The sequence below is a fragment of the Felis catus genome, chromosome E2, assembly GCF_018350175.1.
Source record: "Felis catus isolate Fca126 chromosome E2, F.catus_Fca126_mat1.0, whole genome shotgun sequence".
Classification (NCBI taxonomy): Eukaryota; Metazoa; Chordata; class Mammalia; order Carnivora; family Felidae; genus Felis; species Felis catus.
The window spans coordinates 28181611-28205966 of record NC_058382.1 but is presented as its reverse complement, the minus strand read 5'-3'; the positions used below and the strand labels follow the sequence as shown (position 1 = coordinate 28205966).

General features: G+C 41.1%; 1 protein-coding gene across 6 annotated transcripts in view; it reads right to left on the bottom strand.

Moving 5' to 3' along the window:
• TENT4B (terminal nucleotidyltransferase 4B) overlaps positions 1 to 24356 on the bottom strand; it is a 75626-nt gene that overhangs the window by 10687 nt on the left and 40583 nt on the right. For 3 of the 6 annotated variants that reach the window (XM_045045785.1, XM_045045782.1, XM_045045784.1), the window contains exons 3-9: positions 22703 to 22779; positions 10182 to 10305; positions 8373 to 8419; positions 6773 to 6893; positions 4775 to 4882; positions 2310 to 2438; positions 1346 to 1559 (exon numbers count right to left, since the gene is read on the bottom strand). In XM_045045785.1, the coding sequence (XP_044901720.1) occupies positions 1346 to 1559; positions 2310 to 2438; positions 4775 to 4882; positions 6773 to 6893; positions 8373 to 8419; positions 10182 to 10305; positions 22703 to 22779 (820 nt within the window). The remainder of the gene's footprint in view (positions 1 to 1345; positions 1560 to 2309; positions 2439 to 4774; positions 4883 to 6772; positions 6894 to 8372; positions 8420 to 10181; positions 10306 to 22702; positions 22780 to 24356) is intronic. The other 3 variants (XM_023244908.2, XM_045045783.1, XM_023244906.2) reach the window with 1 other exon arrangement.

Genomic DNA, 24356 nt, shown 5'->3' with positions numbered 1-24356 from the left:
ATATCCCTGTCTTTTGTTTCTATTAGCTATCTAAATATCTCCAGCACTAAATTATAAGCTCCTGAAGCAAGGAGCATCTTGCTGAAAATCTTTGTGCCCTTTACGTAGAGAAGCTTCCTGATAAACATTTCCTCCATGAATGAACACGCAGAACTATTAAGGTTTATAATACGGCAAAATAAGCCAGAGAAGAGCCCCTAGATGACTACTCTCTTAACTCCCTTTCCTTAATCATTTTCAAAGTTAACACAGTGAAGCAAACGACTAAAAGCATCTCCACTGAAGTCTGGTAATACAGAATCTAAATATCCTACAATGATAGCAAGAAAAAATACTGCCCAGAAAAACTAGGATGCAAGCAAACAAACACAACCGCATGACAGCAAGGAAGGAATCTGCTGTTCCCTTTCAAGCCACCATGAAGCTGGAGAAGGCACAGGGAGACTGTGCAAAATTAAAAGAGGAAAGAAGGGGCTCAAAAGGAAAACAGTCTCTCTGAACCCTTCTGCTCATCATTTCTGAGCTGTATTACCATGTTTATTGCCTCGTAGGGCTTCAGGAACCTCGCTCAAAGCCCTGACTGACAATGGGCTAAAATCAGGGCCAACGAGGTCACGACAAAGAAGAAAAAGGCCTGCAAACTGGAGACGCGCACAAGCCACCCAAACCAACAGCTAGTATCTACACTCCTTTGCCTCTCAGGGCCAAACGGCCTCTACTCCCAGCTCACTGGGAATATGCAGCGTGTTTTTCTGGCGTGTGTGTTGTGTTTTCATGTTTTCTTGCAAGATATTTTGAGGAAAAATAATGAGTACAATTAGAAGTTAATTTTTTATTTTCACTCTCTAAAGAGTTGTGGAGGGGCGCCTGGGTGGCTCAGTCGGTTAAGCATCCGACTTTAGCTCAGGTCATGATCTCACGGCTCGTGAGTTCAAGCCCCACATCAGGCTCTGTGCTGACAGCCTTGGAGCCTGGAGGCTGCTTTGGATTCTGTCCCCCTCTCTCTCTCTGCCCCTCCCCCGTTTGCACTCTGTCTCTGTCTCTCAAAAATGAATAAATGTAATAAATGTTTAAAAAATAAAACAACCTATAAAGAAAGAGAGAGAGAGACACAGAGAGAGAGAGAGAGAGAAAGTGAGTGAGTTGTGGGGCTTTTAAAAAAGATTTATTTATTTATTTAAGTAATCCCTACACCCAACATGGGGCTCGAACTCCTGACCCCAAGATCAAGTCATACGCTCCACCTACTAAGCCAGCCAAGTGCCCCTCTTCTAAAAAGAGTTTAAAGTACAACAGTGGCAATGCCCTTTCTTTGAATGCCCACAAATTTACCTAATTTCAATACCTGGTTGTAAAGGATCTTCAATATAAAGCATCGATGGCCTGTAGCCATCAAGCATATTTTTCTGTACTTCATCTTTGGCCACATACGAACCACCATCCTTTATCCGGATGCCAGTCTTTAAATAATTGAAGTGTCGTCCGTATAATTCAAAAAATTCTATTAAAAGAACACCATAGTTTGTATTGGGGATGCAAGCATCTTCCCTGGGATGTAACTAAAACCAGGAAAAAAAAAAAAGAAATTATATTGGATTTTCTCTCAATTATCAAGGTGGGTAAAATAAGAGACATCCTCACTCCTATAAAACAATACTATTAGAATTCTGGTTAGGCTAGCAGCCAACAGGGAACTGGAGTAACGGCAGGCTGTACTGCTTCAGACAACACTAAAGCCCCACTGGTACAGAACTGGTGGGGGACAGTTTATTTACAAAATTCAAGGCTGAATTTCACAGCTGCCCTAGGATGCTAACAGGGCTGGCTTGGCCCAAAACGTCAGGGAATCATTCTGACTCATGAGCGGAGTCGGGCCGTTGACAGCACTGCGGCTCATGAACACATTCACAGACAACATTAAGACTTCTAAATCACTCCACCCAGATAGCAGATCTCCATTCCAGCTAAACTTCCAAGATTTGTTGCTTAGAAGATACTATTTTTGACATTTATACTACCACTTACACTTACAAAAAGCACGCCATACCTAAGCATGTTAAAATTTCAGTGAAAATTCTTAAAACCACTAGAACATATGGGGTTAAAAACAAACCAAAAATTATTTCCTGAGATTTAAAAATACTTATTTATAAAATTATAAAGAGTCCCATTTTAAAGTGAAAAGTCATAAGTAATTAAGGGAAGCATTCCAATTAGAGCTTGATTTAAATTTTTTTCCAAAATGATTTCCTGATGGATTAATTTTATTTTAGTGTACACGAGGCATGATATATAATCATACAACTTACCTGAAGGAAACTGACTGCCATTAAAAAGAGACTATAAGAACCAATTCCACCTGTAAATACTTCATTAAGGTCCCTCTGTAATAAGAATTGTTTCAATACTAAAACCAAGTACGGTAATACAGGATATTTCTGAAAAAGAAAATTGTATTTTCAGTGAATTCCTACATCAGTAATCGTGCTAAGCATCAACAGGAGCATAAACTGGGTCCTTATACTAACAGACTTTAGTGGAGATATCCAACACACTTAATTTTCTATTTTAAGAGCAAGCTATAAAAAAGCAAGCTATAAATAATTAAGGATTTTCTCCTCACAACGAAGGATCTAAAACATGTAGATGTAAATAATGGCATCCAAGCATTCACTATGGGACAGAAACACTAGCAATATATATTTGATGACACTGATTTATGGCCATTATCATATGATAATTCACTTGTAAACAGGTTAACACCAACAGTACACAACAATTCTCAACTTGTAAAGTACTACATCAGTGGGGTTTTAAAGAATCACTTTTCTTAGGTGGCCCTCCACCAAACAGACCAGGGTCCTTCAGAGGACGGTGCACAGCCCAGGAGCAGGGGCACTCAGGGTCCTGCCTGCCGCCTTCCATGTGGGCAGGTGACCACGCTTTACAGAGATGGTGAGGACACCTGAGCTGGCAAACATGAAGAGTGTGAGTCCATCCTTCACTCATGCACATACTCATTAAGTGCTCTCCACAAGCCAGGCCCTAGCTAAGGATGCTGAGGGGAATACAGCAGGCCCAAACATCTAGAAAGAAGTCTTAACAGCCATCACCGAGGAGTGGTAGAACTACTAGTGACTTGTAGTTTGTTCATGACACTCTGAACACACACTGGTACTGCTTCCAAAAGAAAAAAGTCTCTACTTTTGCAAATCATGTCAAAGTCAGCAAGCATGAGAAATAACTACAAATCTATGGAGAAATAATCATTTTTAAACATTATGGTTGAAGTTGTAAACAGTCTCTTTAAAGAACAATCAGGCACATTTCCAACAGACTTTGATCTGCATGTATCCTTTGACTGTGAAATTCCACTTCCAGAATCTTCCTACAAACATTTTACAAGTGTAAAGAAAGATGGCAGGTATGGAAGGATGTTCAAGCACTTTCTACAATAGCAAAAAACCCTAGAAACATCACTAGAGGAATGCTACACAAAGCATGACATGTGCTGACAAAAGACTATTGTGTCGTCAAGGAAAAGAATGAAGGAAACCTGTCTGTGCTGATACATTAAGTATAAGACAATGTGTACATAGCACGCTATTCCTTTTGTTAAAAATTTCAAGAGGATAAACAAGCAAAAAAGAGGATGACTGGGGTGCCTGGGTGGCTCAGTCAGTTAAGTGTCTGACTTCGGCTCAGGTCATGATCTCACAGTTTGTGAGTTCGAGCCCCATGTCAGGCTCTGTGCTGACAGCTTGGAGCCTGGAGCCTGGTTCAGACTCTGTGACTCCCTCTCTCTCTGCCCCTCCCCCGATAGCATGCGTACTCCCTCTTGCTCTCTCTCTTAAATAAACATTTTTAATGTTTTTTAAAAAATTAAAAAAAAAAAAAGGTTGATGATGGCAAATCCCATGAAACCGATCTAAGCATATAAGGTATAAAGTGACTTGCTTTTCGTTTTCCTTTGGTAGTGGTAAATTTTCTATCATGCACATTATTCTCAATTTTAAAAAGGTTTCCTTTCTGGGAAAAAGAAAATTTACATACACCCAACACCTCCAAAAAGAGTGGGATTATGGACAGTATTTTTCTTTTTCTGCTTTTCTATACTCTGCACATTTACATGAGAATATAATGTTTACAACATGACAAAGTAGTTAAATTTGTATCTTACATGAAGAGAAAAAGGTGAATCTGTAGAGTTGATAAAAGTATTGTGAACGGACAGAAAAGATATTCTACATAAACCAAAGCAGTTAACATTTTTAGCTTAATGAGAAAAAGGCTGACACGTCTAAGCACATGAATGCTTTGAAGACGTTGACAAATTCTACCCCATCTTGACAGAACCAATGAAAACAGACATTCTATCACTTCAAGACAAAGTCAGGAAACCTGCAGGAACTACCTTACAGGTGATTTGGGGGCCTACGGAGGTGCTTCACCTAAACTCTTAAGAGATTAAAGCAGATGACAAGAATCAACTGTTTGGCACGCTTTCAGCCCTTGTCTCCCTAAAAGGAAGGATCTAGAGCAGAGAAGTTCTTCAAAACGCTTTCCCAACCCTTAACCTTAAGTCACGTTATAAATTACTGATTATTACAAGCAGATTCAAGGAAAGTAAAACCATCCCACAGAAAAGAGGCAATTGTCAGCAATACACACATAAGTATAGTTTAGCAATGCATATCAGGACACCACGACAGAATCACAAAGCAAAACTCCACTCCTAGTAGTTTCACTGCATAAACACTATGCCTTCTCTGACCTTGGTAAAATCTTTGATGAGGTCAGCTGCTCGCACGCCATTCTGTACATTAAAGCTGATATCAACTTTCACTTCAGTAAAAGAATCTGTCAATTTAATAATAGGTACCTAAAAGAGAAGAAAGGCAAAATTAAAATATGTGGACCAAGTTAAATAACACACCAGGGGATGGGAAAGGTTACTAGACTTGAGGTCTTGACCTCCTCATACGGACAGAAAAACTCTTGAGTGTTCTGATTACTACGTACTACACAGTCTGCTTGGTCTTCTAGATACTTCACATATTTAGCATGGAGCCTCATACAATGTATATTATCATTTCTATTGGTTGAGAATTTTGAAATCAGGTAACAAAAAAACCGTTCTCAACCTTTTGTACTTTGGACCTTTCTCAACATTTTGTACTTTGGACAACAGTTTCCAACTCGGTCCTTATGATTAATGTCAGGTGTATCGGCAAATTGTTCCTAATAAGAAATCTGCTCTCTTAAGTCTGTTAATTATTGGTATTATTGGTCAGTTTTGCAAATAGCCCATAAAACAACCTACCAAGAGAAGTTAAAACCTGAGAATTATTCTCAAATAAAAAAATCACTGGATGGTTTATAGAAGGTATTAGAAATTCTCTTAAAAAAAAAAAAAAAAGGCTTGGGGCACCTGGGTGGCTCAGGTCAGTTAAGCTTTCAACTCTTGATTTCGGCTCAGGCCATGTCTTGCGGTGGTGGGATCAAGCCACATGTTGGGCTCCATGCTAAGCTTGGAGCCTGCTTGGGATTCTGTTTCTCTCCTTCTCTCTCTGCCCCTCCCCCCTCCACCAAAATAAATAAATAAACTTTTTTTTAAGATTTTATTTAAAAAAAGGCTCTATTTGCACTGTGTATTAGAAAACTCATGTCAGCAAACTCTATGTACAGAACTGGGTTTTCAAATTAATAGCTTTTTATAAGCTGTTTTGTTCTAAGAAAACTTAACATACAAAACTCCAAACTTCTAAAATAGATAAATTTATTTCCATAATGAGCATCTATGGAAGTTTTTTAATGGCCATTCTAGATAAGAGTTAAAATATCAAGTTGCTTGATCTACAAAATTTCAATTACAGCTGACCCTTGAACAACACAGGTTTAAACTGCGTGGCTCCTCTTTTACACAATTTTACACAATACTGTACCATATTTTCCTTATGATTTTCTTAACATTTTCTTTCCTCTAGCTTACTTTATTGTAAGAATATAGTAGTATATGATATATATAACATACAAAATATGTGCTAATCAACTATTTATGTTATCAGTAATCTAGTCAACAGAAAGCTCTTAGCAGTTAAGTTTTTGGGGGGTCCAAAGTTACATGTGGATTTTTACCAGTGTGGGGAGTTGGGTCCCCTAACCCCCATGTTGTTCAAGGGTCAGCTGTATGAAGAATTTTTTTAAGGACGCAAAGAGAGGACAGCAACATCCTCTGTGTGACTATAAACTGTTAAATAGATATCCAAATTTTTATTTACACTTTTTAAATATAAATACACTTAGGGGCGCCTGGGTGGCTCAGTTGGTTAAGCGGCCGACTTTGGCTCAGGTCATGATCTCATGGTCCATGAGTTCGAGCCCTGCGTCGGGCTCTGTGCTGACAGCTCAGAGCCTGGAGCCTGTTTCAGATTCTGTGTCTCCCTCTCTCTGACCCTCCCCCGTTCATGCTCTGTCTCTGTCTCAAAAATAAATAAACGTTAAAAAAAAAAAACTTAAAAAAAATAAATAGAAATACACTTATATTTAAAAACTCTACAGTATTATGTATGATAAAATGGAGTACTATATTTTAAAGAAATATGTAACGACAACGAGTTCATCTGTTTCACATAAGGTAGTGTGATCATTAATGAAACCAAAGAATCATTCACTGAGAATCCATCTATGCTCTCCAAAACTAAATTTTAATTTTGTAAGCTTCATGCATAAGTAACTAGAGATTTTAAGATGAAATGCTAGAAGAACTTACAGTTGCTTTGTCTAGAACTTTGACCGAATCCTCATCTGCAACTTTATGTTTCCGGAGAGCTTCTTCCAGGGTCCAGAGGGGAAGGTTCTCCCACTTCCCAAATACCACAAGATCAATGTCACTGGGCACAGAACACACACACAAAAGTTGTTTGAAGAAGAAACTGTACCTGTTTTCACTTGCATTTGGGCTTACTTACAGACTTCAAAGTGCAATTAAAACCTATTTCTCACACTGCCCAATGAAGACTAAATGTGTTGTTCGTAGTTTTTTAGAGCAGAAGTGGAGGGTGGGGACTTTAACAACCTCCTCCTCCTAGTTTTTTCACAGAAGTCAGGCCTCAGGAAATGGTGATTCTGAAAGAAGTTAAAACCTCAAAAAATACCAGTGAACGTTTCCTGTTCATAAAGGTTTCTGGGACTAAAAAACTTAAGACGTTCTTACATGGATGAGATTAACTAATTAACTCTGATTTAGATTATTAAGTGTAAAAAGAAAGTTGCAAATGGTTTATCTAGGATGCTACCATCTGTGTAAAAAAGGAAGAAAACATACACACATTTCCTTTTCTAGGTATAAAATGTTCCTGGAAGGATGTGCAAGAAACTGGTACCAAGGAGCAGGGAACAGAGGTGGGATCCACACTTTTCATTGCAATTTTTTGTGCCCTTTTCAATATGAACTATGTGAATATACTGCCTATTCATAAAATTCAATTAAATTTTTTAGAGTGACACAGGGTTTTGCTGAAAGTCAGAATCTAAATAAGGAAAAATATTCATGAACTCAAAGTTGAGTACTTTATGGCCTCTGTAGGGCCTACGATAGCAATGGGCAGAATAGAAATTGCGAGGATCCATCCACATCAACACATTTTTTGTTTTTAATTTGGGTAAAGTAGATCAAATCAAGCTCAAATAAAAAATCATGATGGATGCCTATAGTTAAAATCATACTGTACTGCACACTCAAAATTTTGTTAGGAGGTTAAATCTTACATTAAGCACTCTTACCACAATAAAAGCAAAAACAAATACATGATGAAATGTCAGTTTGTAGAAAACAGGTATTTACACCTTAGGGAAGCCTTATCATCCCCAAAAGATCCTGCCCTGCCCCAGACTTCAGGGCCATGACTGCCGTGATTGAAGAAGACTAAAATTAATAAGGGACCTTCCTCAGAGAAGCTCCGGGTCAGGATGTGGGAACAAATCTAATAGTAGGAGTTCGTAATAAGAAATGACAGACCTGCCATTCCAGAGTAAATGCGGCTTTACAGTATAATCGGGTGTTTTGCCAGAATATTACATCAACCTCTGTGTTAGTGGGTTACGTTAAAGAAGTGAACAGGCAGGGTAGTTCATTGTTAACTGATTCCATTTGCTACATGTTCCCTTTACATCTGACAGGATACAGATATCAGTTTGAGAAGATCATCTGAAGTGATGTTCTACCCCCAAGGTAATTCAAATAAAATACAGATAAAGTGAATTTTCATTCTGTAAATCTGTTTTGTTCCTACTCGCCTACATTCAACAGCCAAAATGAACACATTCTAGAAAAGGGCACAATATCCTGAAAGCTTCATAAATGTACTAACCTAGTAGGTAAATACAGGCCAGTTTTAAAACTTCCAAATATCTGGACCTGAAATAGAAAAAAATTATTATATTAAGGTATTTACCAGATGAAAAGCCACCATGCTTTAGAGAAAGGTTGGTTTTTTGCTCCCCTCTATTGGTATTTTTTGGTACTACAAGGGCAGTTTTTAATAACACCATGCTTTCATGAAGCAGGAATACTGTATCTCATAGGCAGACATTAGGAATATAGTTTAACTTTATAAGGTTAAAAGAACAAATGTACAGACTGAAACAGAAAACTCTCAAAAGTAATACCCAAGTTACTCATGCTCCCTTATAATCTAGAGACATGTTCAACAAATCCTTAATTTTGATTCCCTAAGCAGGACTCTTGTCATGGGTTACTGAGGTAGGGTCAGACTACTTCAGCTGCAGGCCAGCTCCATGCAGAGCACCAGGCAGTGTCATCCCAACAAGAAGCTGTGGCATAAAACTAGACACATCCTATCCCAACCGTGGAGAAGAGTGGAAGATTCAGTGTAGGTGAGTAATTGCAACAAAGGATGAATGGTGAAAAAGCTCAGCCTCTGAGGTGAGATGCACCCAGGAACCTAATCACAGCTACATGTTTCTCACCTGTAAACAAAAATATGGTTAAAACCCCCCCACCTCTAAAGGAGGAAGATTCATTTAAATCAGAGTTTCTCAACCTCAGCACTACTGACATTCAGGGCAGATAACTTCATGAGGGGCTGTTCTGTGCATTGTAGGATGTTTAGTATCAGCCTTAGCCTCTACTCACTATATGCCAGGAGCACCTCACCAGTCAATGATAACCAAAAATGTCTCCAACATCGCCAAGTGACCCCTGGGTGGCAAACTCACCCCCTAGCTGAGAGCTACTGATTTGGATCACATAGGAGAATCAATGTGAACACACAGAAGCTGCTCAATAAAATATTAGTGTCCTCTCCTCTTCCCTTTACCTACAGTATCTCATTTAAAGCTTTTCTGTTTTGCCACCTGAACAAAAGAAACTTCCCTGGCTTCCCCTTTATCATCCCAAGACAAAGTCTAAAGAAAAGCCATTTAACACAGAGTAACAGATTCTAATTTCTTTGAATGAATAAAATTGTAGAACAGACCCTCAAAAAAACCTCTAAAAAGTATTTAGTTTCAACAAGAACCACAAATAAGCAAAGAGGAAATCCTGGGCAAAAGTCCTATTCACTAGGTGGGTCTGCACGGGGAGACAAGGAGGGGCCAGAAAGAAGAAAGAAGGAGTGCCAAGATAGGAAAACAGACTGATGCCTGCGTTAGCCTAAGAAAATGAGCTTCTTATGACCTAAGAGATTCCTACTTGACATTTTCACTCAGCTATGAACACTTAACAACGGTAGGCTGGAACAAAACAGTAATGGGATTTTGATCTATCAGATCCAAAAACACAGCTACTACAAAAAAAGGCCTGCCTTGTCTGTCTTCTCTTTGTACTAATGCTTCCTAAATACAGTTTACCTCTAGTCTTGCTCTTCAGCACTGCAAAGAAATAGTTTTAACTAAGTCATCCGATTCACTGCAAATAATTAGGAGGCCCAAAATTCTTTTTTTTTTTAATATGAAATTTGTCAAATTGGTTTCCATGCAACACCCAGTGCTCATCCCAACAGGTGCCAGGAGGCCCCAAATTCTAAAGGCTAGAGAAGACTATCGCCCCTAAGTGTACAGACGCCTGCACGTGGGGACTCTGAGACACCAACACGTGCCCTCCCCCGCTACGGACAGGGATGTTGCCCTCAGCACGCAGCAACCAGACAGATACTCACGTCAGCGCTGGGCCAGAGCTCCTTAATCACACTCTCGATCCTGTTCACCACCTCCATCCGCATCTTTTCTTCCTCCGGTCTCGGAGACATGTATTCATAAAAATCACTGATTTCTTCATGCAGACTGAAGGGGGAAAAAAAAGCAGAAAAGCTAATGTGGGCAGGGCCAGTCTAATGAGAAATCACTATCTTAAATAACCTTATCTAATTAAGTCTTATGACTCCGCTGATGACTTTATGTTCATAGATTTCTACCTAAATGTTAATGCTATAACTGATGCTAGCCTAAAGTGGGAATACACAGAAGTTAATAGAAACTGCCAAAATAGTTACATAAAATAAGAAGTTCTAATAAGTCTTACCAGCCGCTCTCATAGCATTTATTATCTGCCTGTGCAGAACCTTGCCGGGTGTATGCATGCTGGTGATTTAAAAAAAATTTTAAATGTAATACGTAAGGCCTGGCCTCTGCCTTTATACTTCCAATCCAGCAGACACACACAGAATCCAGATGACACAGGCAAGCTTCCTGGCCATGGGGACCGGCCATCTTACCCCTCTATAATCCATTCCTCACAGGAACAAAACAGCCTATCTTTTGTAATGTTTGTTTAGTGAATCAAGAGTCAGATGAACAGGAGAGTCAGTGAGCATCAGCAAAGACCTGAAAAGAATGGCTGGCAGACAAGGCTCCATGGAGGAGCTAAAGACTCCCTGAGACCAAGAGGAACAAGGCTCATCCAGGAGGCACTGAGCAAACTGGACAGGCTGAGGACAACAGAGGAGGGAGAGAAGCCACCAAGGAATGCAGGCACCTGACCACAGTAGGCTCGGACTTTCCTAGGGGAACAAGGAGCTACTTCAATGTTTCTGAGAAGAACCAGGGAAAGACTGACTTTGAAAATGCAGCGTTTTAAGAAGATTCATCTGGCACCCGTGCAAACAATGGACTGGCAAAGAGACAAGACTGGATGCAGAGAGTAGTCCATAAATTACTGCAACTGCAGAAGGGCTGGATGAAGGCCTAAGGGAGGTGCTGGAAAGGAATGGGCTCTAGAGACATCACACACACACACACACACACACACACACACACACACACACACACGCAATGGCTGGGCTGCAGAGCTCAACCAACAGTAGGAAAAAGGGAGGGAGGAAGGGTGCCTGTGAGTGCTGAAGCCTGACAGGCTGGGGAATCAACGAACAAGATGAAAGGAAAAACCAATGAGGCTGGCTACGGAGTTGAATGCAGTCAATTAATACCAGAGGACAGAAGAAAATGAAGGCAGCAGGTACAGCTCTGAGCAGAGACCTCTGGGAGGGAAAGCGAGGATGAAAAATGGAGGGAGATCTGCTAAACTTGTGTTGAATGGAGGCGACCCGGGAGGCCGGCTCCAAGGGGCAGGCCTCACAGGGAGGGTCTCCTCTAGTACAACTGTGGTGGGCCAGGAGGCCAGGAGAAAAGCACTTAACAGCAATGGCTGCCAAGTGCCTGGAAGAAAGAGGGGCACCCTGGGGAGGGGAGTGGCCACGTAGGGTGGCCTTGTAGTAACACAGTCTTGAAGGATCCCGGGCTAGAGCAGCTACAGGATTCACAGCAAGCTGGAAACACCAGGAAACTAAAAATGGTTTTGAGGAAGGGAAAAAAAAAAAGATGTCTAATTCCCAACCCCCACTTGGCTATAACATTTTAAACATGGCCAAGTAAGCAATCAACAGTTTCTGCCTCTTCTAATGTTTTATTTTTAGGCTAACAGTCAAAAAACCTTGAATTCTAGACTCAGGCTTTGCCTGAGGGCAGTTGTGTTCCTTCAAAAAGTGACTGGCGCTTCCCAGCCTCGGTGTCCACAGGCACAAACTAGGGGCTGGGAACCAGGATCCTTTTCAGGCCTTAATGTCAAAACCTGGGCCATTCAGTAAGGAATGATTTGTAGCAGTGTTCTGCATGCGTACTATGCAATACTGCAGAAAAACTGGGTTTTAAAACCCCAGAGAGTCCTGCACATGAATCCAGAGACTCGCAGTGGGGTCGACTCTTCCCAGGTACGCTTTTGGGTACCTTAGGATCTTCACCTTCTGATTTTCTATAAGGATTATCCCTTTTTCTCTAAATCCCTTTCAGCTTTTTTCTTTTTTCCCCTCCCTTTCAGCTTCTTGAAGACAACAGCTAAAATAATCAGTGTAGAAAGTTCAGAGCTTGCACTGCTCTTCTGCATGGGTCTTTGGAAGGATGAGGACCACAGAGGAAAAGGAAAACAAACAGATTTCTTCTTATCTAACTGGATCGTTTGCTATAAATGATCAAAGCGTATTTGTGGTTCAAAAGCACTAGGGGATACTTCCATTTTAACCAATGAGGAAAAAGACCTCCTAAATGTGACTGTATCTACTCCACAGAGGCCCACTTCCCGTTTCTAAATATAGACGAAAAATACGTAGCCCAACTTCCAGTTAATCTTCACATCACAAGAAACTGAATAAGGATTTATTCTCTAAACATTACTGAGTGCCTGTGTTCAACACACTAGAAGGAAAGAAGGCTAGTCAAACATGATCCTTGCCCTTGGTAATTTCCATCTAACGAAAAGAAATATGCATTCAAAGTAGTTTTGTGATGGGTAATATATAAGTGCTACACTGTTCCACCACAGGCAGGCTTCAGATGACCAGAAGGAGAGCTTGCCAGTGACAATAGCTGCAGGGAATGGAGTGAGTTGCCTTGCAGGGTAGTGAGGTCCCTGTCACTGTGAGTGTAAATAAAGAGGCTAAATGGTCATGAGGCAAACAAAGGTCTAATAAGACATTCTTTTAAGATTTATAAGCAATCTCTACACCCAACGTAGGGCTCAAACCCACAACCCCGAGATCAAGAGTTGCATGCTCCACTGACTGAGACAGCCAACTCCCCCAAGACACTTCTGAACTTGTAAAAAGTAGAGAAGATTCTAAAATTCCCATTTATCACTAGATTTTAAGTTTCTAATTAGCATATTAAGTTATGTAAGCTTAAAAAAATTTTTTTAATCTTTATTTATTTTTGAGAGAGAGACAGAGTGCGAGCAGGGGAGGAGCAGAGAAAGAGGGAGACATAGAATCTGAAGCAGGCTCCAGGCCCTGAGCTGTCAGCACAGAGCCCGACATGGGACTCGAACCCACGAACCGTGATATCATGACCTGAGCCGAAGTCGGATGCTCAAACGACTGAGCCACCCAGACGCCCCAAGTTGTACAAGCGTTTAAAATAAGACCACCCTAGGGGTACCTGGGTGGCTCAAGTCAGTTAAGCATCCGACTCTTGATCTCAGCTCAGGTCTTGATCTCAGGGTGGTGAGTCCAAACCCTGCATTGGGCTCTGTGCTAAGTGTGAAACCTACTTAAAAAAGAAAATCTTTAGGGGCATCTGGGTGGCTCAGTCAGTTAAGCGTCCAACTTCAGCTCAGGTCATGATCTCATGGTCTGTGAGTTTGAGCCCCACTCTGGGCTCTGTGCTGACAGCTCAGAGCCCGGAGCCTGCTTTGGATTCTGTATCTCACTCTGCCCCTCCCCAACTTGCACTCTCTCTTGCTCTCAAAAATGAGCACTAAAAATAAATAAAAGGGGCGCCTGGGTGGCTCAGTTGGTTAAGCGGCCAACCTCAGCTCAGGTCATGATCTCGCGGTCCATGAGTTCGAGCCCCGCGTTGGGCTCTGTGCTGACAGCTCAGAGCCTGGAGCCTGTTTCGGATTCTGTATCTCCCTCTCTCTGACCCTCCCCTGTTCATGCTCTGTCTCTCCCTGTCTCAAAAATAAATAAAATGTTAAAAAAAAAAAATTAAAAATAAATAAATAAATAAAAAAAATTAAAAATGTTTAAAATAAGACTACTCTGAACATTAATATTCCATGGAACCATCTCCCTATTTAGGAAAAACTCGTTCCACAGGTTATCCGATTTCTTTTACTGATTTGCATGTGCAATATTGGATGAGGGAAAGAGGAACATGGAAAAAAGGAGGACCACTAAAGCTAAAACAAACTTGAACAATAAGAACACAAGAACCCATCTCACGTCAGCCAAGGCCATCTCCTTCCCACACTGAATACAAACATGACTTCCTCTCTTGCCTATATGTAACTAGCTGCATGTAAAATACTTAAAGACCTGAGTGTGAAATCTTAGTACATTTAGGAAATCAACTTCCAGTATAGCTTTTACATAATCTTGAGGGGACTCTATCTCTATGGACTTTTACTGGCATGGCACCATGTATATCTAGGTGCCTAAAGAATCCGGAAGGAACAGAATCCCATTTTTGGAGTGCCCACTACATGCCTGGCACACTTTATTAAGGTCAGCACAATGACCTAATAAAGACTGGAGACTAGAGAAACTTTGTAAGCTTGCTTTCACAAATTAACGGAACTTTATGCCTCTGAAATCCTCCACTTACACAGGGGAATTTTCAGTTCCTCCCACATCTGGATCAAAACTCAGTATGATTAATTAGTAAATACAGCTGAAGGCCTCATATCCAGTTTTACAGTTTGTCATTTTAACTAGAAAATATAACTCTTGATCAAAACTCATGTATGACCAAAGCACAGTGCCCTCTATTAGGACATCAGTGGAGGATGATGTGAGTCGGAAAAGTGAGCAAGAAAGCACACCACACCTCCTCTTTACAAAGGATAAGTATGTAATATAAAAGCAATATAAAGTAAGTGTCACTATGTAACTGGGAAGGATGCCATGCTCCAAAAAAGAATGAGAATCAAAATTAATTTGCTGGGGTAAAATTTACGTTGACCTCAAAATTAATGGTAACACAAAAGTTTAATGTGACAAAGAAAGAGATATAAACAAAAAAAGTTTCTGTATTTTAAAAACTACAACACACAGACAATTTAAGTCAAAATAGAGAAGTGAAAAAAATCACTTTTGCTCTGAGATAAGCTCTACCAGAGGAGAAATGCTAGCCTTTCCAAATTATACAAATTCCATAATGCTTATCATATGGCAGGGGGAAAAAGGTTAAAAAAAAAAAAAAATGGCCCTCAGAAAGCTCAATTTCTTGCTATAGAAAAGGGAAGAACTTGTTTTCACCTGAACTGCCCAGGGATGGAGGTGAGCAGCTGAGGAGTTCAGCACCCTTAAAGCCAGAGGCAGCCTCCCAGATTCATCCCAGGCCAAGGCAGGCAGAGGAGCCCCCGTTGGCCCCCACTGCGGCTCACCCCACATCCGTTCACGGGCTAACACCCGTTAACTGAGGGACACCTGCTGGCCTGCAACACGCCTGGGCCACCTCCACACATCAAGGTCCAGCTTTTCAGTTTTCAGAATTGAAGTCCTCATTAATTATTAACTTCAGACTCACATGAAGGCACTGGCAAAGTTCTATTTAATTACCGTCCATAACAAGACACCCACCCCCCTGCAAAAATGCTCAGGTTAATAATAACTAATTTTGACAAAGACATATGGAAAAGGCACCTGCATGCTATGTGTGAAGGTATAAATGACCACGACCTCTCCAACAGTTGTTGTATTCATTGATGATAAATAACATTTCTATGAATAATTTTTAAAATTCCCCTTCTTTCATTAAAATCAGGATTCTGAAGAGACACCTGCACTCCCATGCTCGCAGCAGCATTACTCACAATAGCCAAGATATGGAAACAACCCAAATGTCCACGGACCAACGGATAAAGAAAACGTGGTCTATACCTATGACATTATTTAGTCTTTAAAAAGGAAATCTTCAAAGCTGCAACATGGATGAACCTCAAGGACATTATGCTAAATGAAATAAGCCAGTCCATTTATAATGTGTTACCCAAAATAGTCAAACTCACAGAAACGGAGAATAGAATGGTAGTTGCCAGGGGCTGGGGAGATGTTCAATGGGCATAAAGTTTCAGTTAGGCAAGATGGATAAGCTCTGGAGTCCTGCTATACAACAGACCCATAGGTAACAATACTTAACTTGCACTTAAACATGTCTGAAGAGGGCAGATGTCATATTATGTTCTTACTGGAAAAAGGGGGAGGGGGACACAAGGAAACTTTTGAGGTGCTGGATATGTCTATTACCTTGATTGTGGGGATGGTCTCATGGGTGTATGCATATGTCCAAACTCATCGGGTTGAATATTTGCATTAACTAAGCATGGTGTTTTGTATACCCACTATACTTTAATAAAGCTGATTTAAAAAAAAAAAAAAAAGTCACTTCCTGGGGTGCCTGGGTGGCTCAGTTGGTTAAGCGGCTGACTTCAGCTCAGGTCACGATCTCATGGTTCTTGAGTTCAAGCCCCACACTGCGCTCTCTGCTGTCAGTGCACAGCCCGCTTCGGATCTTCTGTCTGTCTGTCTGTCTCTCTCTCTCTCTCTCTCTCTCTCTCTCTCTGCCTCTCCCTTGCTCGTGCTCTCTCAAAAATAAACAAACATCAAAAAAAAAAAAAAAAAAAGTCCCTTTCTTTTCGTCCTTCAGAAGCATTTCCACGAGGGAATGATGATATTCACCACAGTATTACCTGAAATACGGAAAAACTGAGAAACAACTCAATGTCCATCAATGGAATCCAATTAAATAATCACAGCAGTACTCACTGACCTTCTCTTAAATTATAGCCAATAAGCCATAGAAAAGAATGAAGTAGAGCTATAGGAGCCAATAGAGGAAAATCTGAGATTTGTTAAGTTTAAAAGAAAAAGCATAATGTGTTTCACAAGATTCATTTTATGTTCATTCAAAAGACACACACACACGTTTCTATCTTCATTCCAAATTTTCTAGGAGAATTGTTAACAGCAATTACCGATCACCTTAAGGACAGGGCATGACAGGACAGTTAGGGAGACTAAAGGTTTTTTTCACATCATGCTGTACTAGTATATGCTTCTTTCTAAACCACCAGTGTATATTTGTTTGTCTGCTTTTCTAAAGGGGTTATTATCAGTTTAAAGAGCTTATAGGCCATTTGTCATTTTTTAAATATTTTCCCAAGTGTGTGCGTGTGTGTGTGTGTGTGTGTATTTCCCCACACCCCCAACCCATATAACAGGATTTATACACCATACTGTTTACTGTGATTAAATCTGGTGAGTGAATTGGGGGTGGGTGGGGATTCCCTTTTTTTAAATGTATACATTTATATAGTCTACCTTGCAAAAAATACATGCATATTAATTCCCATTATGTGTGCGTGCGCATGCATGCATACACATATATTTAAAAAAAAAATTTTAAGTAAGCTCTATGCCCAATGTGGGGCTTTGGGCTTGAACTCATGACCCTGAGATCAAGAGTTGCATGCTCTACCAACTAAGCCAGCCAGGTGCCCCATGGTTGTATATTATTATTACTTTTTTTAAGTTTATTTTATTTATGTATTTATTTTGAGAAAGAAACGCACAGAGAAAAAAGGAGAGAGAGAGAATCTGAAGTAGGCTCCGTGCTGTCAGCACACAGCCTGATGCAGGGCTCAACCTCAAAAACCCATGGGATCATCCATGAGCGGCAACCAGCTGGACACTTAACCAACTGAGCCACCCAGGCACCCCAGCCCACCACTGTATATTTTTATAACAAGATCTTTATAACAATTAATATTCGCTGAAGAAAACTAACATTTAAAGGAGAAAAAGACTCAAGTATCTAGCCTCACACATCAAAAGGTTATATACCTAGTCACTGGAGACCCTGAGCAACTGTAGAAGGAACTCAGGGGTCAGCCTGTGGGCAGCACTGACCCCTGGGGACAAAGAGGGACCCCAAATTCACACACACAGCAACAGACACATGACACAACATTTGGGAAGCTACTACATGCCTGACACAGTATGTGTATTGAGTTTCTGTTGGTGTCTGACTCACCCTTTCTAGGGATTTACAGACTTAGATGTGTGTGTATACAAGACAAGTTTCTGGAAGAATACACAAAAACTGCTGCAGTCCTCTGGGGAGGGGGGACTCTGAGGTGCTGGGATTTATATGCTGTACAGTTTGATTTTTCTGAAATGCACGTAGGCACCAAGAGACGTAACTAACAGCAAGCCCCGGGGCGATCCTGGTGCAGTCTGAACATCTTCAAGGAGGCTCTAGAAGCCGATTTTTACAAAGAAATTGCCACACACACACACACACTGGTGCTCCTGCATTGCCAGCTGCCAGCTAGACACCCCTACCTAGATGTCACCACAAAAATCAATGAATCCCAAACTAAATTCCTTATCTTTCTCCAAAACCTATTCCTTCTCCTTGTGTTTTCCTCCTTCAATTACTGTTTCCCCAAATGGAAACTTCAGTCTTTCCTGGTTCATCCTTCTTCCTCATCCTCTGGAGCTAACAGGTCTCCATATGCTGTCCCTCCTACAAACACACACAAACAAAAAACTTCCAAATCAGACTGTGTGCTGCCTTACAGCTCCAGTCCTTTCTCTCTGTCTCTCAGTGCTCAGACTCTACAGCAGCCTCCAAACTGGCCTCCCTGCCCCTGGCCTCTCCCTTCTTTAGGCCATCTTCCATTCCACTTCCTCAACCGACTTGCTTCACCTCCAAACTCCTTATCAGGACACTTCCTACCTTTTTAGGCTCTTCTCTCCAGTATGGCCACCAGAACTTCCAGGCCTTCTCAAGAACCCTAATCCTGCCTGGGCAGGCCTGTGTCTGGAAGACCTTCTCACTCAGCCTTTGAGAGCTCAAGTGTTACCTCCTCGATCAACTTCCCAGATACGACATTCCTTTGGATCCTCTTCAGTGCTTCTGAACCGCTCTGGTCCACTCCTGCTTCCCACCTAGCAGTCAACCCCAGAGCCATTACCTGCCTCCAGGCCTCCTCATTCGGACTCGGCTCTCCTGGCTTCATTCGGCTATGTGCCCAGATCCAGGATGCAGCACAGAAATGCCTCTTTAGGAAGGGACCCTCAGATCACTGGTGTACATCTATCCACACCCACGTCCACATGGTGATAAAAATGGCGATTATATGCCTTAAAATGAGCTCAGTACCAGGATCCAAGGAGAGGGACACCCACACAGTGTGGGTCAAAATGTCAGAACAAGAAAGGAGGGCAATTTGGCCCAAGAGCTAGAGATGTCCATCAGAGGTAAAGATGGCTATTCTACTTTGTCAAATGCAGCCTAAGGAGACAAGTCTGCACATGCACTGAGATACGGCTACAAGAAAATATCCACGGTGAACATGTAGGTTTTTTAAAGCCAAGGCTTACAAGTATTTCAAAAGTGGAATACCTTATTACTTTAAATTTTAAGGTCTGCACCACGTGTATGATCTTCTACAATATTGATAAGGATACAGCAAGGTTGCTTGAAAAAAACCCATGCCTAAGTTAGGAAGATCACCAGTATCAAAGCTAAAGAAAAAGCCCTCTATCTCTTCTATTTATTGACAAGAAATATATTCATACCCCCAAATAATTCTCACTGGACTCTAAAGACGTAAAAGGAGGGAGAGGGGCATCGGGGTGGCTCAGTCAGTTAAGCGTCTGACTCTTGATTTCAGCTCAGGTCACAGTCTCCCCGTTAGTGGGTCGGAGACCTGTGTCGGGCTCTGCACTGACAGCGTGGAACCTGCTGGGGATCTTCTCTCTCCCTCTCTCTGCCCCTCCCCGCACTCTCTCCCCCCCCAAAAAATTAATAAATAAACATTGAAAAAATAAATAAATAAGGGTGCCTGGGTGGCTCAGTCGGTTAAGTGTTCGACTTTGGCTCAGGTCATGATCTCGCGGTTTGTGAGTTCGAGCCCCACTTCAGGCTCTGTGCCGACAGCTCAGAGCCTGGAGCTTGCTTTAGATTCTGTGTCTCCCCCCTCTCTCTGCCCCTCCCATGCTCATGCTCTGTCTCTGTCTCTCCATAATAAATAAATGTCAAAAAAAATCAAAAAGAAAAAAAAATAAATAAAAGGAGAGAGAAAATATGGATGATGGCATAAAATTATTCAAAAGGGAAAATGGTCTACAGTCTTACTTCTGCAAACTTTGCAGGCATTTAAAACTGTTACTCATAGTTAAGGAGTGTCCCGTTTGCCCTGTCAACCCCTTCTTGGTTAGGACATGGGAGTGAAAGTGCAGGGAACAGATCCTGCCTCTGTGTCCTAGAGTATAAAGTTTTCATTTTTCTTCATCTTTTCGGAAGCGCTCATACCTGCTTTCCTAGAAATGAGAGCATTCCTTTCGATGCCATCGTCTGTTGCTCTCGGTTTCTGGAGCACAGCTTTATTAGGCCAGTGTTTCACAAGGATGGCTTTTTCATTTCATTTCCTCTCTGTCCCTTCGCCCTTTACTGCTCTGAAGAGAGATAATGAAAACCATCTGACTTGTTTCCCCAAGACTCTTACTTTTGACACCCTCCCCAGGCACTACTTTCAAGCAATTATAAGGTAAAGGAGAAGAGAGAAAAAAGGGAAGGACTTGCTTTATCTAATTCAGCCATTAAATTCTTTCCCCTTCCAGTAAAAATTCTGAACAACTCCGTGACTCTGAGTACATCTAAGAAAATCGGGACAACGCTGGGAAGCTCAAAGAATAGTTGATAGCATTCCCCAAACGAGATCAAACATCTTGAAATAAAAGTTTAGCTATTAAGTTTACTCCCCAAAGGGGAGGTCTTCAAATATTTGCTGAGTGGAAAAAACAAATAAATGAGGTTGAATCTTTCCTTATTGGCAAGGTCCAAATGCCAATGAAAGTAGTTCACTCTACAGAAGTTTGTTACAGTCTTAAAGAGAACGATAGAGTGTAGATGTGTTTACATGCAACTCTGATACCAAAATTTTATTTTTTATTTATTCATTTATGTATTTATCTTTGATGGAGGGGCTGGTGTTTAAGAACAAACACTGCTCTATAAATATATAAGCACTGGGAATGTCTTCCCCTGTGCTGGGGTTCTGATAAAAAGGCACAGAACCAACACAGGGGTACCTCACTTTCGAGGACTACTACTCATGAAAATCCAGATATCTAAAACATATTAGAGGTGACTATTTGCTTAATAAAGAATTTATATCAAACAGGGTAAACTCCTGATGCACATTTAAAGTACTGTAACTATGGATAATGATTACCTTGGCTAATGGACCTGGGAATTAGCCTAACATGGAGAAAGGCTTCCATAATCTACTGCTTTTTTTCCTGAACTGTTGAGATCTTTCAGATAAGTATTGGTATTGTTCACAGAACTTTTTTTTTTTTTTTTTTGAGAGAGAGTGAGCATGTGAGCCAGGGACAGGGGCAGAAGGGAGGAGAGAGAGAGAGAGAGAAACAGACAGAGAATCTTAAGCAGGTTCCATGCTCAGCCCAGAGCTTGACACAGGGCTCAATCCCATAAACGCTGGAATAAGGCCTGAGCTGAAATTAAGAGTTGGATATTTAACCGACTGAACCACCCAGGTGCCCGTATTGACAGACTTTTAAAGTTGAAGTGAAAAAAATGAAAACAAATGGATTTCACAAAGAATTTTACACATTCACAGAAAACCTACTGTACGTCAACCTAGGGTAACTTTATGAGGTCCTATATTCTTTCAGAATTACCAATATAATAAACTCTGAAACAAAGTATGGGAATTTACAGCTGTTTGGAAAAGTACGTGGGGGGGGGGGGGACATAAAAATCACCTATAGCTCCACCCCCTCTAACAGCAGCAAACACAGTAGGGGGTGAGTATGCGCCAGACATATACACTGCCAAACACCTGCTGCAAATTGCTTTCTTTACTCCACACAGCACGTTAGAGTCAGTGGACAAACACAGTGGTCATCTGATACTGTAAGGAAGAATCTTCAATTACCACATATTATTCCAGGATATGACTATACCATAATTTTTTCTACCAGTCCTTTATCGCTGGGCATTCAGGCTGCTTCCAATTTTTCACTACTATAATTAACATGATAATGCTACCTTTGCACATAAATCTGTAATCAACCCTAATTTTTCTCTTAGAATAAATTCTTAGGGGAGGAAAAAAAAGAATAAATTCTTAGGGGGCACCTGGGTGGCTCAGCGGGTTGAGTATCCAACTTGAGCTCAAGTAATGGTCTCATGGTTCATGAGTTCGAGCCCTGAGTCAGGCTCGTGGCTGTTAGCACAGAGCCTGCTTTGGATCCTCTGTCTCCCTCTCTCTCTGCTCCTCCCCTGCTTGTGCTCTCTCTCTCTCTCTCTCTCTCTCTCAAAAATAAATAAACCTTTAAAAAAAAAAAAAAAGAATAAATTCTTAGAAGTGGAATCCCCTTGGTTAAAAGTTATGAACAGTTAAAACTTTTGAAGAAAATTTCCAAAATACCCTCTACCAGAATGGACACTGATGTAGCCTCCCACAGAAATACATGAAGACCCTTCCCCAAACTCCACAGCAATGGGAGGTATTTTGGGTTTAGTCTTTGATTCCTAATATGGTTAGAAATGTTCTCCATGTTTACTGAACATTGTATTCTTTCTTTTTCAACTCATTTCAATAAGCTACTTGATGGAATTAACATAGTAGCTTAAAGAATATCAGTTGGAATCCCACCTGAGTGGGGGCTTTACGTCTCCAGGCCCGTGTCCCATCTGGGCAGTGAGGATCATGGCACTTATCTTGGCAGGTTTCTAGAGGGATTCAACAAGAGCACGGGCGGGATTTAGCACAGGGTTTATGGCTTACTTAAGTACACAGTAAACCCTCAGTACGTATCATCTATCACTAATTATCATTAACAAATATTTGTTGACTACTACAAAGTGGGAGGCACTAAGCTAGGCACTGAGATACTACATTGAACAAGGCAGACATACCCCCAGCCGTCACGAAGTTTATGTCCTATTGGGAATTAACCTCTTTTTTTTTTCTTTAATTTTAATTTTTATTTTTTGTGTTGTGTTTGTCTTATTTTCTTTCTGATGCATTAGCATTCTTTCCATATTATGGCTATTAACCTTTTGCCACAGATAGCAAATACACTCCCTGTTAGTTTCTCCATGTTGTGAAGTTGCTTCAGTGAAGTTGCTTCGTAACTTACACTATGAACCTTTATCTAAGAGGAAGAGACAGCTAAGGTAAATGAACCTAACTAAAATAAGAAAGGTCAACTCACACATAACCTCACTGCTGGGAGGCACAAGAGAGTGTAGAGGAGGTGGTGTCTGACAGCCCCACGCCCCGTCTACAGGAAGTGGCTCCACTTAACACGGCCAGTTGCTGCCACATAGGAATCTGAATCCATTGTTGCCAACACTTCCCATTTTTTCAAGATAAGCCAGAAATCCTGACTTGTAGGTAAATTTTTATTTTACAATCCTAGCACGGGGGCCCCTGAGTGGCTCAGCTGGATAACTATCTGACTTCGGTGCAGGTCATGATCTCACGGTTTGTGAGTTCGAGCCCTGCGTCGGGCTTTCTGCTCTCAACGCAGAGCCCACTTCAGATCCTGTCTCCCTTCCTCTCTGCCCCTCCCCAAATCGTGCTCTCTGTCTCAAAAATAAACGCATGAGGGGCGCCTGGGTGGCGCAGTCGGTTAAGCGTCCGACTTCAGCCAGGTCACGATCTCGCGGTCCGCGAGTTCGAGCCCCGCGTCGGGCTCTGGGCTGATGGCTCAGAGCCTGGAGCCTGTTTCCGATTCTGTGTCTCCCTCTCTCTCTGCCCCTCCCCCGTTCATGCTCTGTCTCTCTCTGTCCCAAAAATAAATAAATGTTGAAAAAAAAAATTTTTAAATAAACACATGAAAAAACATTTTTAATTAAAAAAAATAAAATTCCTGCACAATTTTCAAAAGATAAATTACACAAGACAAAACAGTGTAGGCAAAATAGAGCACGTGTGTGCAGTCTGCTCCAGTTATTAGGCTATCGGCCTGTAGTCTCTGCTTTTCAGCCCTCCTTTTTCTATGTCTCAAAAGACTTTTTTTACTTTGAGATTAGAAAAATATCTGACTATAAGGAGAATGAGAAGACCAGCCACAGACTGGGAGAAAATATTTGCAAAATACACAATGTGATAAAGGGCTGGTATCCAAAACACACAGTACAAATAACTCCTAAAACTCAACAATAAGAAAACAAACGACCCAATTAAAAAATGGGCAAAAGACGAATAGAAATCTCACCAAAACAAACAAACAAAAAAAACAAAACAAAACAACAAAAAACCCACCACAGATGCCAAATGAGAGTATGAAAAGACACTCAAC